General features: G+C 36.4%; 3 protein-coding genes across 3 annotated transcripts; 1 reads left to right on the top strand and 2 right to left on the bottom strand.

Annotated features, from left to right (window-relative positions):
- Nucleotides 1-104: 104 nt before the first annotated feature.
- LOC116290720 (membralin) lies at nucleotides 105-7,344 on the bottom strand. The gene is made up of 12 exons (XM_031697821.2): nucleotides 7,045-7,344; nucleotides 6,095-6,488; nucleotides 5,552-5,662; nucleotides 4,919-5,041; nucleotides 4,504-4,604; nucleotides 4,338-4,395; nucleotides 3,931-4,014; nucleotides 3,655-3,787; nucleotides 3,286-3,385; nucleotides 2,026-2,686; nucleotides 1,413-1,580; nucleotides 105-1,131 (listed from the first exon to the last, which is right to left on the bottom strand). Exons 1-12 carry the CDS (start codon nucleotides 7,183-7,185, stop codon nucleotides 1,127-1,129), a joined length of 2,079 nt encoding a protein of 692 aa, XP_031553681.2. The 5' UTR covers nucleotides 7,186-7,344; the 3' UTR covers nucleotides 105-1,126.
- Nucleotides 7,345-8,125: 781 nt separating this feature from the next.
- LOC116290722 (uncharacterized) lies at nucleotides 8,126-10,065 on the top strand. The gene has a single exon (XM_031697823.2). The coding sequence runs from the start codon at nucleotides 8,167-8,169 to the stop codon at nucleotides 9,568-9,570; it is 1,404 nt and encodes a 467-aa protein (XP_031553683.2). The 5' UTR covers nucleotides 8,126-8,166; the 3' UTR covers nucleotides 9,571-10,065.
- LOC116290122 (trafficking protein particle complex subunit 13) lies at nucleotides 9,451-16,063 on the bottom strand. Its single transcript, XM_031697110.2, has 13 exons — nucleotides 16,000-16,063; nucleotides 15,102-15,270; nucleotides 14,753-14,837; nucleotides 14,249-14,379; nucleotides 13,832-13,904; nucleotides 13,698-13,742; nucleotides 13,043-13,185; nucleotides 12,441-12,555; nucleotides 11,974-12,063; nucleotides 11,468-11,568; nucleotides 11,281-11,359; nucleotides 11,099-11,173; nucleotides 9,451-10,126 (listed from the first exon to the last, which is right to left on the bottom strand). Exons 1-13 carry the CDS (start codon nucleotides 16,043-16,045, stop codon nucleotides 9,989-9,991), a joined length of 1,290 nt encoding a protein of 429 aa, XP_031552970.2. The 5' UTR covers nucleotides 16,046-16,063; the 3' UTR covers nucleotides 9,451-9,988.
- Between the last annotated feature and the right edge of the window lie 10 nt (nucleotides 16,064-16,073).

Here is a 16,073-nt window from a genome sequence, read left to right as displayed (position 1 = left end):
GTTTGAAAATATGTAAAATATTGGTAAGAAATATGAGATTAGTACATTTAACTATTTATATTGGCAGGTTAAGGGGAAAAACTGTAATTCAAATCACACGATCATTTATTTTATTAAATACTTTTTTTTATTGTAATTCTATCTAATTCATACTTTAATTACAGTCCTGCTTTTCCCCGATAAATAAAGTTTTCAACATATCCATACTACAACTTTACTAGAATCTTCCATGTATTATCATCACACATCAATATCATATACATATTAGCCGTTCAGAGGTCGAGGGAAAAACTGGTGAGCCCAAGGTAGCCCAACCCCTTACAAACGAGTATTAACCTCCTGTACTATATAACCTGTCTTAAGTACCACACCTAACTGCCTCGGAATTGACTGGTTCACAGTCGGAACTGTTTAGTCGTAACTGTTACTGAAACTGATTTACTTGAATACTGACAAATAAACACAGAATAATAATAATAAAAGAACAGAGCACGCAAAGGATTGTTGTTCAAAATTGTGCTACCCTTGAATGTTGTCCGCTCAATAATTAACTGACTGGTTTTCTTGAGAAATAAAAGAGTATGGTAGTCTGGAGCAAGCAGTCTGGGATATATCCCATCCTTGCTACAAGAGCTAGAACAACTAGGTGAATGTACAATAGACGTGTCAGACACATGCATTTCTTTTATAGTAAGCTTTCCTTTCTCTTCCGTTAAATTTAGGTTAATTCATATTCTTTCATTTTGACAGCTGCAGCTAACATCTTCATCTTGACATCAATTTTGACAAGTGACGTCATCTGAAATAATGACGTCATAATATAAACATTTAGGGATTACAATCCCATGCAGATCTTGGTATTCTTCTTCTTTAATCGCTGCATATTATTTTTAAAGCAATCAAACTGTAATAGATTATCGGATTTCACTCATTATTTCCTGTCTAAGCAAATTCGTGAATCATGATCATATTATTGCACTTATTATTATGCAATATCACTGTTTCTTTTTTTTTTTTGTGGGGTTACCATGGTTTCGTGGTGACCATGGGCTGTACATGTGACCATGTACGACCAACTGCTTAATGAGTGAACTGAGAATCAATCAGCAAAGAAACTCGACCAGGTTCACTCTGAAATAAGAAAAACAGGTATAGAGATGTAAGACAAGGGATTACATACTTTAACAAAGACTATCATGAAGTGTAGCCATAGCTTGGGCATAATGTTGTCCCATTTCAGACCACATGTCATTCTCTTGAGAATAGGATTCTTCGTTTGAGTTATATCCACATTAATGTGTCTTCTCGTGTTCGAGCACTGAACAATGTTACTCTAGGGAAAGGCTTGATTTGAAATGGAGAAACACTACCTCCAATATAAAGGGGTCTACAGTGAGCACTGATTAACTGACCTGATTTTTGTTTTTGCACTAATGAAGGACCTGCCTCGGTCCCTGCACTCAACTCTTTCTCTGAAGAACTCCCAGGTGACGTAGGAACACCAGAGTCCTCCTTTTTAATGGACCTTGAAGGACCAGTAAGGTTCCCAAGTCTGTGAGTAAGGGCACCTGGCTCTATACCTTAATTATTTAAAAAACAACAACAACAATTAGAATCAAAAGGAAGGGTTAAAAGGAGGTAATATTGAAATACTGAAATACTGTTATCGTCTTCCCAAACACACACAGCACAGTGACCCACACAGTCACGAAATACCTTATCCAAACACACACCCAAACAACCACTTGGCTTAACAGCTTTAACAGGGGCCATGGAGGGGATGGGGCAGGGGGCTACATCCCTCCCCCCCCACTTTTTCCCTTTTCTCATATGTCTCATATGTAAAATGCAAAGGGCACATGTATGCTGTATGCTCTCATAAAGCACGCACTCCCAACCAATCAGAAAGCAAGATTTATAACAGTTATTTTATAAACATAAGAAACATACAACTGATTAAACCAGGACCACAAAACCTTTGTAAACAACAATATAATTATGTAATCATTCAAAAGGCCTACTCACTTGTGGTTTCGTAGCTTAATGTCCTTGCCTGGCTACTACATGGTAGCTTTGTCTCACTGTCAAAGTCTTCATTTTCAACTGCGTTACTTAGTGTAATGCTTTCACTATGATGTGATGTAGTATTGACTAAACTGTTTTGTAATAACGTGACAGGTAACGCACTACTTTGTAATGCATCAACGTCTTTGGTATCATTTTGTAACACACCCTTTGGTAACATATTATTTCGTAAAGATTCATTCTGTAATGCATGTAACGCATTATTGTGTGGTGAATTATCAGGTAGCGCAATATTTGATGACAAATTGTCATGTAAGGAATGATGCTGTAAAGGATTCTCGGGTAACACATTATTGTGTAACGAATTCTCAGGTAACTCATTGTTTTGTGTCGGGTTCTCAGGTAACACATTATTCTGTTGTAGATTGTCAGGTAACGCATTATTCTGTTGTGAATTGTCAGGTAACGCATTATTCTGTTGTAGATTGTCAGGTAACGCATTATTCTGTAATGCTTGTTCAGCAGGGGGGATAGGAATTTGTGCCTCATCCGTAAGGAAGTGTATCGGATCAGCCAGAAGATCATCTTCAGGATTCAATTGCTGAGCCTGGCTTAGAATCGCAGGGAGTTCGTAGTGATGGAAGAAAAACAACATAGAATGCTGGAAAAAAGATTATAATCTTAGACTGAACTCAGACACAATTCCAAACTGATCTCTGGGTGGTAATAGCATGTTGTAACACTAAAATTATTATTGTTAGAGTATTAATGATATGAGTATTATTGTTAGGATAATCTCTGATCATTATTAAAGTAAATAAATGAATGACATCTAAAATATTTTCAGAGTACAAAATTAATGTTTGACTCTGACCTGTGTCTTCATCAGGCAGTATTACTATGAATAGTATAATTATACAGCTTCTCATTAATCCCATATAGGTAACTGCCCAATTATTTTCTTAATTGGACAGGTCTGTTGATATAGGATTAATTAGGCAGCTATATATAATAGGTAATGGGATTTCATGCTCTACAATCAAAAATAATAATTAGACTCAAAAAATTCCTCTGACTGCCAAATTGGACTCGGCCTCAGCCTCATCCAATTTTGTCAGGCCTCGGAATTTTCCTCGTCCAATTATTTCTTAATTGGACAGCATGGAGTCCTATTACATATACTTATTCATACAAATGGTAGTGGTTGTGGTACGACATCAAGACAAATGCTGAGTACAGCTTAGTGAATAACCAACTTACCTGGATAAACAACCATGACGTCACTAGTGCCAGTCCACTGTACTGACCATTGAAGCGATAGTGGTACGCATAGAAGGCAAAATGATACAAGTAGAAAAACCTAAAGGAACATAACGATAATTCATTTTTGACAGCAGCTTTGAAACTTCTATAAATCCACTCACTACAAAGTGTTCAAATATATCTATCATCTCATTTTGTAACAGCTATATTTGTTATGATACAAATAAGAACCTTATTTATGCTAGAAGGAATGCAGTCTGAAGCATTGAAAAAAATTGCAAAACTAAGGACAAAAGTATATCATTCCAGCAAAAATTACTGCAATAAAATAAAGGAGTAACAAAGGAGTATAGTTTGGATACTAACCTGAGCCAGAACTTCTTGCTCTGCTGCGTGTGGCAGCAGATAGCATCATACTGATCAGCTGTCCATACAATCAGTATGATATAGAAACTAGTTGTAGTGTCATTAAAGAACTCTGACATTATTGCTTCCATACCTACAAAAACACACATTAATATTAATTTTATTGAACTCTGAAACAGCTTCACAGCTGACCTGAGTCAACACACAGATCGTTAGCAGATTAGAATTTAGCAACCATAACTGATGAGACAAGATTTCTGGGACTTTTTTGCTTACCAACAAGAGAGAGTATGACTGTAAACAAGGGTGCAGCTGGAAATGCAATGGTTACATTCAGATCCAGCATCTGCAGTAGATTCACTGGAAAAAAAAAGAATTTAATATCATTAATTACATTACACATATACTGGTGGTACATACTACATACTGATGGATGGGTGGATGAATGGATGGATGGTTGGATTTATTGGGGGGAGGGGTTGGGTGGGTGGATGGATGGATGGATGGATACAGATGGGTGGGTAGATGGATGAGTGAAAGGGTAGGTGAGTGGATGGATGGGTGAATGGTTGGGTGGGTTGAAAAAAGGAGAGATTAAGGGAATGGCAAAACAAATGGAGGAATGAATAAAGGAAGAAATCAAGGAGGGAGGATATACTAAATAAAAAATATAGTTTTCTCACCAATGAAGATAAATATCTGATGATGGCAATATCTCAGCAACATGGAGATAGAAATAGTCTGGAGAACAAAGCAAAATGCTCAATTGCTATTAGAAAGACAATCTACAGTAATATAGCTCATAAATCTATGGAAATTAATTCCTGATAAATATTAGCAATTACTTACAAATATAAACATGAGAATCAAAGCCACAATGTATGAGCTTCTTGCCATCCACATGCTGATGAACCTGAAGTGATCACCAGTCACTACATTCCTCAGGTATCCTATTAAATATCATAATATACAAGTCAGTAAGTATGCTACAGTACAGCCTGACCTATGCTAATGAACCTGAAGTGATCACCAGTTACTACATTCTTCAGGTATCCTATTATATATCATGATATACAAGTCAGTAAGTATACTACAGTACAGCCTGACCTATGCTGATGAACCTAAAAGTGATCTCCCTAGATGAGCCCACATGAGAGCTTTTGCAGACAACTTATAGAAACTATATTTATGTTTAAATATAAAAAAAACTAAAATGGGAAAACATTACTCCCAAGCTAGAAAACTGTATTAACTGTATATTAACCTTTATTGTCTTCCTTCTCAGCCAGTTTCTTAATACTGGACATCAAAACATCATCATAGCCAAGAAACTCATCCAGTAGAAACCGGCTTAGTGCATCACCAAAGCACTTCTCTTCCTCAGGATCTGTTAACAAGGATAATGTAAAGAACCCTGTCACTGAAGCCCATATACATTTAAGTAATATGTAGTACTAATTAACCTTGTTCCCAATGCAGTTGGGGTAGAAAGCATTAGGAAATATCAGTTTTCAGGCTATAAATCCTGTCCCTAATGAGCAAAATGTATAGATAGAACAGACAATGCAGTAAAATAATTAATCATTATATCTCTTCCAGGTAAATTAGGAACCCTTGTTTGAAAGCAATACTGAAATATCAAGTCCATAGGGTATTTACATGTACAGTATACCAGGACTTTCAGAATGTTCTTAGGTGTTATAAGTTTGAAGTAGCTGGCTGTGCAAGCATCTGATGCAAGGAACAGAAAGTAGATTATAGAAGAAGGCAGATTATAGTAGAAGGCAGATTATAGTAGAAGGCAGTAGACTGGCTTATTCTGAAATTCCAGTATACATGTACTTAAGTAATGGTATTAATATAGGGAGTACATAAAACACGTACAACTGGTACTTACTTAGTTTCACAACCATAACAGTGATGTTCAGCCTATGTCTGGCTTCAGGTGATAATCTGAGGAAACCGTACTCAAGGGAATACTCCATGGAATATTCATCTTTCTTCTCATCTAAAAAATTAACAAGGGGAACTAAATTTATTTTTTTTATTTTAATTTATTCAAACGCCTCTGAATATGTTGAATTTGTTTGTTGCTTATAATTGTTGCAACATGCGGGAAAAAATAGCACGTAATTAGGGATCCGGACCCCCCTTCCATTCCTTGTTGTTATAGATAAACCCAGAGGTTGTTTCGGGGTTCAAAAAAATGGCTGGGTTATTATCCTCCAAATGGTGGTCAAACACTTACTACCATTATTTGCTGTCAGCCACATTTTTTTATAGAGAAAACTTGTAATTAAGTTAATGAACATTCAAGACATGAAGTGACATTAAGAACAATTAGGAAATCTTTTCTTTTTTTGTACATAAATATTACAATTGTTTCATGCTCATTATAATAAGCAGCATGACGTTAAGGTTGAAATGGTGCTGCACGAACCTTCTTTATTGTGACCAAGAAAATCAAATGCTGAAGGCACAAGGGTATCTCTAACAGGAACTTGGTTCTTCTCTTGTCTGCCATTAGGTATCAAACCATATATTTCTGCCGTCGAGTTGTCATCACCTTCTTTTACCATATCCTCATAGTCTGTAATATTCCCAATCATTGACCGATTGCTTATACTTGTATTAACCAATGACATATTATTTATATTGGATATATTATGCTTTAGTTCATTTTCTGATAATTTTCTTACAGCTTGTCCCCTTGATATTGTCACCCTCAAAACGCCATCTCTAGGCCATGTGTTTTTAACATTATCTAGGCAATTAATGGGGGTTCTGGAGAATGCGTTGTGAATATATGCCAAGATAATGAAACATATAATTGCCTGAAAATAAAAGAGTTATTCAACATAAATACAAAAATTAAGAATATTTATACTGTTTATATTCATATCATTTTAACTTTAAGATCAATTTTTTGAGTCAGAATTCATATATTAATATATTAACCAAGTAATATGATATAAATGACTCATTTTTGAAGGACGAAACCAATTAAAAACTTGGCACGTCACTTCTAATTTCTTGAATATTTTCAGCATTTATTTTAATTAATATGTATGTTATTCAAAATTTCATTTAACTTCAATTGCTTTTAAGTATTCTATAGGGAAATAAAAATAAATTTTCGTTGAATAAATATTAGGAGGAGTTCAAATTTCTCGGGAATGAAGATTACGAAATACTATCCAGACTTTTCTGAACCCTATACATACGTGTACGTGCTAATCAGAAGGAAAACCTTGAACTTTCTCACAGACAACACATGACAATGATGCTATATTATTCAATGAAAATCTATAAAATGAAGGGTTTGGCAAGAGCTCTAAAGTGTACGAGTTTGTTTCACAGACTAAAGAGTGGTATAATAGATTGTTTTACCTTTAAGAGGACTCCCATTTCAAGTAATATTCGGACCATAGGAGGAAAAGATCTTGCGTACATCAGAGCCATCTTGAAAAACAGAGCCCGGAATAATCGGTCTCTAGCGTGAATTAACGGATTTCTCACTTCCCCAGGCATCGTTAAATAGTACTTTGTCCTCCTTAGATGTTTCTTTTCTGGTTTATATACGACCAAATAGGTTTAAAGTATGTTTTTAAAGCATTTTTCGTCGATCTTTTCTTCATATTTATCTGCTCTGAAAACAAACCAATACTAGACCCAGCTCACCTCCGTACAGCTTATCATACAGGAAGTGACGTAGTTCGTTTAGGACAAATTTTCTTAATTATAAATGAAAAATGAAATATTCATAGAATACTCTAAAATGTTCTCAAAAGTTAAAGTGTTTTACACGTAAGACTATATGTAGAAGCCGTGCCAAAGAAAAATAAAACCACAGCATATTCAGCCTACACGCAAACAAACCCCGAATGCAAAGCGCACCGTGTGCTGACATGCAAACGAAAGAACGTCAAATAGTGGAGTTTTTTGAGATTCAACTAGTGAAAAAGATATTAAAAGTAAGCCATTAACGAACTAGATGTGGTACAAGAGCAATTTATTTGCCTGTATCCATGTCGTCTTTTTTCCTTTTAATCCATGGTTATATATTCACGAAAAACTGATTGTAACTCAATCGAGACAACGCACTGAAGTGATGACTTATTTATAGTCATGTTTATTTTAAATTCGCACCGAATCTTTATAATTTGTAATACTAATATATTGTAATTTGATTTTAATTTGTCATTGTCTGGGTTCACTCTACATTCAGCTCTTTACATCTGACCTCCCTCCGACCGTCTTACCGCCCTCTTCCAGACCAGCCTATCAAAACGTCGTGTCAGAGTTAAATGAGTCGAAGCTTTATATAGGCATAGTACATTTATAATTCGTCGTCCTCCCTCACTGCTCTGTTGCTCAACCCTACTGTGATACCTAATCCCGTGATGGCCCAATGGCTTTCCGCCAGCCAATTAAAATAAAGGAGGCTGAAGGCAAATGTCAATAATAATAAAAATACAAGTCTAGCGATACACGCAACACATCGCCGTGATAATGCTGCTTTGTCAACTACTCTCGTCCAGGTGTTTTTTATTTGTCATCCTTTTTCCTGTTTTGGTTGGTGCAGAACAAGATTTTCATTATGACACTGATGTATTGATTCTAGGTGCTGGTATAAGTGGAATAGCTGCAGCACAGACATTGCACAAGGCGGGTATCGAAGATTTCATTATTCTAGAGGGTGCTGATCGAATAGGGGGGAGAGTTAAAGAGGTAAAATTCCACGGAACTACGATTGAACTTGGTGCTAACTGGATACAAGGAATAAAGCACAATCCTCTGGCTACTCTCGCAAAAAAATACGGACTGCAGGGGAAAATAGAAGTGGGATCGTACATCGTTCGTGATGGCAATACCGGTGCAAACGCAACAGCCAAAGGACACCTTGATAAATTCAACCAAGCTCGCGCTGTCATGGAGAAGATGAGAGACGAAAGAAGAAAGAAAAAAGAAGAAGATATTTCATGGCGAGTCGGTTTGAGATTAGCAGGATGGTATCCTTCGACTCCCGAAGAAGTAGTTACAGAATATGGACAGGCTGACTTCGAATATGGCGTTCCACCAAAATATATTTCGAGCAGAACACACATGCGAACGCACTGCTCGATTCACTCGCCTTTGGGAAAACAAATGTTTGTAACAGATCAAAGAGGATTTATATTTTTAATTGAGAAAATTGCCGAAGAGTTCTTAAGGAAAAATGATTCTCGTTTGAAATTGAACAGCAGGGTAAAGTCTATTATGTATGACGATAAGAAAGTAACGGTGTTGACAAATAATGGACACAACATCACGGCTAAAAGGGCGTTAATCACCTTTAGTATAGGAGTACTAAAGAGCGGGCAGATCAAGTTTATCCCAGATCTTCCTCCCTGGAAGATACAAGTGATATTTCAGCTTAATATGATACTCTATACCAAGATTTTCCTTAAATTTCCTTACACATTTTGGGACGATGAAGAATATATTTATTTAGCATTCAAACACCGTGGGTATTACCCAGCATGGCAGAACTTACAAGCAGATTCACGACTTCCTAAAGGAACGAATATCCTTTTACTGACGGTGACACAGGAGGAAGCAGAAAGACTTGAATATCAAAGTCTAAACAGAACTAGACAAGAAATTATGTCTGTTCTTAGGAAAGTATATGGAATTGATATTCCTGATTTGATGGGAATATACGTTTCACAATGGGGAAAAGATGAGCTGTTTTATGGATCTTGGGCTAATGTTCCTATCGGGATGTCAAGTCAAGATTACGAGATGCTTCAAAAGAATGTTCAAAGCATTTATTTTTCTGGAGAAGCAACCCATGAGTTGTACAATGGCTATCTTCATGGTGGCTACTTAACCGGCATTGATAGAGCCAATGATATTGTTCATTCACTACGTTAGACGCAAGCATAATCACTGACTAAATTTGAATATTCCAATTTGTTTTCTGAACACTTCATAACATTCTTTAGGAGAAAAAACATTCAAAACCAGGAAAAATAATTTAAATAAAATTTGTTAGTAACGCCAATAAACCTACTGGTAAAATGAATTTTTAATGTCAAAAACAAACTGGTGATGAGTGACCTGACATCTACTTACTAACGAGTAGACCAGACTTCAAGCCAAGCGGCAAGCATAATAATGATTTAAATCGACGCTTATTACTAGCTGCAAGTGGCATCAAACGGACCCAGATGCAAGAGAAAGATAAAAAATATTTTCATAAAACAGCCAAGATAGAGTAAGAATCTTTCATATAATACACTGATAGAATATCTATTTTGTAATGATAATTTTTTACTACTAGATAATAATATTATTCAATTGTTTGTGAAACAAGATTGTTGGAAGTGAATGGAGATTGATCACATGAATAAACGAAAACAGAAGTGATGTTGTCGAACTCGTACGTACGTCCTGAGAGATTATCCAGCACTCTTAGACCACTGACACTCTGAAATAACAAAGAATAAAAACAATTTCTAATGAGACGAACCTTGATAATTCAGTCAAGGATTGAATGATCGTAGAGTGTGACCCACTTTTTTATTTTCTGCCTCTGAAGGAAATGATATGTTGAGGGGAAATGATCCATAGAATGACTGGTAACCCAGGTAGACCGACGAAATTCTCAGACAGCCCCTTAAACTCGCAAGATACTTAAAAATTTTCTTGTCTTTCCAAAAACTGATGTTCAAAGGTCTGCTAGGAAGACTATCTTTTGGACCTTTTTTTATTTTTATTAATAAATATAGGACCATACTTCCAGACATCGAGTTCTGAACCGTCGTATGGCAGCGCGAAGCATTTACGGCTACGCCGGAGATTTCGACCCCGAAACCGCTATCCCTGGATTTACAGACTGATCAGGGAGCTCGGCCGAAGCCTAAGGGAGTGGTTAGTCGGCCCCTAGACCATAGATGATTAACCCCTTGCTATGACCAGCAGACCCAATATATGGACTTCGTCATTCATGGTTTAGCATGCATAGTCACTCCTTTCCATGTAGGATGCGTCTTGAAAACTTGAGATGAGAATCAAAATTGATGTCTTATTTTCTTATCGTTAAAGATAATTTAGAGCGACGGAGATATTTTTAATATCTATTGAGAATGACAAAATAAAAATAAAAATAAAAAAAAAAAAGGAAAAAGAGAAAAACTCGACTGTAGCGACTGTTTTTTGACTGGAGAGGCATTCAACAAAGTCGCCAAATTGCACACGCGCATTAACGCTTCCTTCTCTGATCCAGAAGATTAAGAAGTAACCTCTCTTTTCGGCAGGGCCGTTAAGGTTAAATTCTGCATTACCTAATGTTAAGTCATTATCAACACGTGAGTCCTCATCTCATCCAGTTTTTGAGACCACGGATCGCCTACGTTTGCATTTGCTATAGAAGATTTGTCAATCTTGATCAAAGACTTACCTGTAAACCAGCTGACAGTGGAAGAAGGTGAAGTTTGAGATCCAAGTGAGAGCCAGGGACGAGTACACCGATATTCTGCCACCATAGCAACAAAATGTTAATTGATCATTGAAAAAAAAATCTGTAACAATCAATATCAAACAATACTAACAACAATGACCACCTGTGATAGATATATTTACCCTTCCAGACGTGCCGCACCACATCATGGCTCCATCCTTGCTTTTTGTCATCAGTAATCGAAGATCCATTTTGCGCTCACTATAAAAAAATTACATCAATTAACAACAGATTGCCACTCAAGGGTTTGAGGTAGGTTATTAAGAGACCAGGACATGATACCAGGACAAAATTAATGATGATACTTACCAAGTATTCTTTAGTTTAAACTCGACAGGGAATCTAGTTTCTACAGGAACTGTATCAGGTATTCTGGACACGGTTAGTTTTATATCTGTAGGGATCTGTGTCTGAAATCAAGAAACAAGAAAGCATATATAACTATTGGTGCATTTGTAGAGTGAGTGGGTATATAATAAAAGATAAATAGAAGCTAAAAATGGCTGGTGATTCAAGGGAGAAGGCAAGAAGTGGCTGTAAGACCAAGTGGAAAAAAGCTACAATACGCCTGTACACCTCGGTTTCTACCTTGGCTTAATGTTTTCTCATTTTAGACCAGGTGTCATTCCCTAGAGTATCATTTCTTTGTTTAACATTTGCACATGAGAAAATACATGAATATGGATACAACTCAAACAAAGAATTTTATTCTCAAGAGAATGACACATGGTCTGAAATGGCAAAACATTATGCCCAAGTTAAAGAGGTCCACTAGTGCCTGTAATTCTTATTGGAAGTGAGATGTTTGTTCTCACCACTCTAGTCAGATGGCTTGTTTGTAATCTTCCTCGCTCACCAAATCCTGTTCTCCAAACAATATCTAGCTTCCCAACCATCGAAGCAGACTGAAAAAACAAACGCAAGATGAAATATAGCTACAACATTTCAAAAAGACTGGTGGAAGTTTTGTTGCATGTTGATTTTTTTTATATTTTAGATTTTTTCATTAATTTGTACCATTACACCTATTTATCCATGTGTATACATATTATCAAAAAGTTAATAAATAAAATTTACAAAGTTTTTATAAATAGTACATTCAATAGATCTTGATAACGTTAATATAAGGATTAAGTATAAGGATTGAAGGTTTTGTTGGATGAAAGTGTGTGAGACTAGTGTGATTGTACACCATACTCCACTAGACCCATGTCCTATGTTCTGATTGGACAAGCAGTAACACTGTACATTTTGATTGTTTCAACTGATCAGTGTAACCTACCTTATGGTTCCTTTTGTAAGATGGTTTGGTTCTCAACATGTATAAATACTGTCTTGTATCATTGGGATGTAAAAATGATCCACGACCAAAAACATTCTCTGTTGGTGCTTCCTCGCTGTTAAAAAAAGCAGTCATTACAATATTTACCTTTCTCTGCTATGCTATAAAGTAAATTACTTTTTGTGATTCCTGTGTTTCTTATCTTCTAAAATCTGATATCAGTGTCAGATCCAGAATGGTTTCAAGGGGGATGACTGTTACCTAGAAAGCCAGCAGTATATAGCTTCCTCTATTGGTTCCACCCAAACCACCCCTTAGATCTGCAAGGCCAAATGGGCTAATGACTCATAGGCCATGAGGGCAGGAGCTCTATCACTAATAGACCACTAATAGCTCAGCCAATCAGAGCACAGGATTTTTTATAGACCATCATTAGTAGGTTTAGAGTAAGTAATGTTAGCCAACTTGTCTTGCAATAAGTGATAGCCTTATAATCTCCTAGTGCACGGAGCCTTTTAGAAAGAGAGGCTTATGCTGAGAGGATATTGAACAGATAGCATGACTCTTTGAAATAATGCTTTATAAATAGAGAACTACTAAACCTGTTAAGTTTATTACTGTCATCACTGACAGAGTTCAGGTCTATTACAGTGTATATCTGCGAGGGTTCCAGACGTACAGACTCCATGACCATTGGACTGGATGTGATGTTTTGAACCTGTGCTTCTAGGAAGACAGTATCATCCTACAACATCACAATACAATATCAATTTATCGGTTCTTGTAATACCATTTCCACTAAGGAACACTCCAAAAGCCACCCCTTGGATATTCTATTCCCCCTTCTCCTTGGGTGAAGTATCTCTACAATATACACTGAGTCCTGGGTGGCATGGGTGGCATGGGTGGCATTTGGGGCTAACTCGTTGTCTTTCACTGCTGTGAGTCCAATGGGTCAGGTCGCTGGTTCGAGCCCTGCAGTCGCCACATGTGAATTGAGTTTGTTTGATGTGTTGTTCTCTCCTATGCTATGAGGGTTTTCTCCGGGTTCTCCAGTTTCCTCCCTCCATAAAAATCAACATGTGAGTTGAGTAATGTGTGCATAGAATATTAAATGTAGTGGTAGTGCGTGTGAGCGTGAAAGCGTGTGAGTGCGAAAGCGTTAGAACGACTAGACACTTAAATAAAAGTGATTTTTTTTTTTTCCTCAGACTCTCCCCAACTTGTAAAAAACTGTTAAAACGGTCATACCCTTACCTCTCCATTATAGAATTTTGTCTTGACATCAAGTGGCTTCAAAACCTGTAAAAAAGAAACAAAAGAAGTGGATTAAAAACCAAAGCTGGATTATCAAAACCACCATCAACTACAGATGAGGGTTTTGTAGTTACCTGAAACTTGAAGAATTTTCTGAAGTACATTTTCTCCCCAGCATTTGTGGAATAGCTGACAGCGCAAACCAGTCTACAAACATGAACATTTGAAAAGAAAAGGTTTTAAATTTTGGTATTTTGTCCGAGAACACCTTGAGAATACAGAGGACAGAATTTTACCCTGGGTTTCTGAAAATGGTTAGGATGCTAGCATGGGCAGATACAGATTGTGGTGAGGTTTAGTTCTTATTTTTGTCACTCAAAACAAAACAGTTTTGAAGGACACTTAATTTTCTACCACTATTTTATAATTACAGGGTCCTTAGTTGCCATTTATAGGGTATAGGTTTGTGGTTATATGGTCCCAGATAAACCAACCAAACCAACCAGGTCAGTCTAGCTCATTAATTGATGATTGACAAGACTTTTACTCACATATGAGTTCCTAATTCTTTGACTTCATGGTGTATCACTTGATCATAGCTCTGCTGGGTGTCTAGTTTGGCAACAGGCATGTTTGCAGCACCTGACAGTGTCAGCCGCTGGGAAGATGTCTGGAGGTCAGTCTAAACAAGACAAATGAATTCACTTAACATTGCAATATATCCTCATCATCTTCACCATCACCATCATTATTAGCATCATTATCATCATCATTATTATCATCATTGTTGTGATTGTCATCATCATCATCATCATCATCATCATTATCATCATCATCTCTCTCCCCGTCATCATTATTATTTTTATTATTTATTCAACATATTTTTATGGTAAACAGGATATTTACAGTATACTGTCTCCATCACTACAGTATAGAATTCTATAAATGCTTTAATGGCTTCCATCTTTTTCCCAATGTCACATTTACACTGAAATGGCTTCCCAGTAAACCCAATAACACTGTGCATTTGCTTCCAGCTACAATACTTCACTTACCTTGATTACAATGTCTTTGACTGTCTGATTGCTGTCATTATGAACACTAACATAACTTGAAAATGTCTCACCCAAAAATATGTTCCTGTTAAAAAAAGGCAAAAAATTTATCTATAGATACACCTTCAAGATAGCTGCGAGGATATAAGTGGCATAAAAGTTATTATAATCATTATGATTTATTTTCCCATTCATTTCTTTGTTTAATGGTTGCACATGAGAAGACACATACAAATAAGGACACGACTCAAACATAGAATCTTATTCTTGAGAGAATTTAAAGTGATTTGAAATAGGAAAGCATTAAATAAGATATATAAACGAAAGCTTTTGTAATGTAGGTACTTACCCAAATGTTTGTGGTAATACTAACAAATCCCCAAGTCCAAAGTTATAAACTCCCTTAATGGTTGCAATGTCGGCATCATGAGACTCTTTGAATATTGTTCCTGGAAGGTCTTGAGCTTCACAGTGGACAGGTACATTGGTGTACATAGAGGGTTTGGTCAACCTCATCACTAGAAATCACAAATACATGTATCAAATCAAATATTAATAACATGGCTTTCTTAAAAGATAACTACAGCTATCTATATTCTGTGAATTCGGTATTTAAAAGCAGTACACTGAAATTTGGTTTTTCACTGCCATCAATCAAAAATAATCAGTCGGTACCTTTAATGTTCTTGACTGGCGGCAGTAAAAAACTGATTTCACAACAAGCCACTAAAATGTCAGAGTTCGCAGAATATTGAAAACTGCAGTAAGGAAATTAAATCACCATATGCCAATGCTAAGTATGATAAGCAGGATGCATTCTGGTCTAGCTAGGGTACAAACAACACCATATGACGTAATGTGAACAAAAGATATTGGTACCTAAGCTAGACAACAATGCATCATGTTTACTATAAAACAGAAGTGAATTTATTGTGGATTTTAGGTGGCCGCAGTTACCTGTTACCTATCCTCCTTGCACCTCATGGCATATAGGGCCTTCAAGCCACAGTTACATGTTTGATATTTACTGTCAAACCCCTTCCTTTGCAGCACCCCACCCCCCTCCTCACGTAGATCTGAAATTAAATTTTCTTTCATATATTTTTCTCTTTTGATTTGCAGGTTTCCTTCGACTAGAACAAGTCTACTGCAATAGATTCAGCATCAAGACATATTTGGATAAAACTATGAATAACACCAAAGTGTTTTTCTACGCAGTAAAGATAGAGTAGACGTATATATGTTACCTTTCAAGGCCAACAAATGTTCCCTCTCTCTCAACCCGGAGTCCATTTTGTTTTTGTTTTGATGAAGAAATGAG

Source organism: Actinia tenebrosa, unplaced genomic scaffold (assembly GCF_029948245.1).
Source record: "Actinia tenebrosa isolate PJP-AT-01 unplaced genomic scaffold, QUT_ActTen_1.0 PGA_scaffold15__27_contigs__length_11533743, whole genome shotgun sequence".
NCBI classification, from domain to species: Eukaryota; Metazoa; Cnidaria; class Anthozoa; order Actiniaria; family Actiniidae; genus Actinia; species Actinia tenebrosa.
Note: the sequence above shows the minus strand (reverse complement) of the source record. Positions and strands in the feature narration are given on the sequence as shown.

What these genes read in the sequence shown, in the direction of transcription:
- LOC116290720 (XM_031697821.2), bottom strand. Translation starts at nt 7,185, where the DNA reads ATGCCTGGGGAAGTGAGAAATCCGTTAATTCACGCTAGAGACCGATTA. An exon ending in TCAGATATTTATCTTCATTG is followed by an intron (nt 4,015 to 4,337) that starts GTGAGAAAACTA and finishes TTTTTTTTCCAG; the next exon opens with TGAATCTACTGCAGATGCTG. An exon ending in AGTCATACTCTCTCTTGTTG is followed by an intron (nt 3,788 to 3,930) that starts GTAAGCAAAAAA and finishes GTGTTTTTGTAG; the next exon opens with GTATGGAAGCAATAATGTCA.
- LOC116290122 (XM_031697110.2), bottom strand. Translation starts at nt 16,045, where the DNA reads ATGGACTCCGGGTTGAGAGAGAGGGAACATTTGTTGGCCTTGAAAG. An exon ending in TCAAAGACATTGTAATCAAG is followed by an intron (nt 14,380 to 14,752) that starts GTAAGTGAAGTA and finishes TGTCTTGTTTAG; the next exon opens with ACTGACCTCCAGACATCTTC. An exon ending in CACTGTCAGCTGGTTTACAG is followed by an intron (nt 10,127 to 11,098) that starts GTAAGTCTTTGA and finishes TTGTTATTTCAG; the next exon opens with AGTGTCAGTGGTCTAAGAGT.
- LOC116290722 (XM_031697823.2), top strand. Translation starts at nt 8,167, where the DNA reads ATGCTGCTTTGTCAACTACTCTCGTCCAGGTGTTTTTTATTTGTCATC.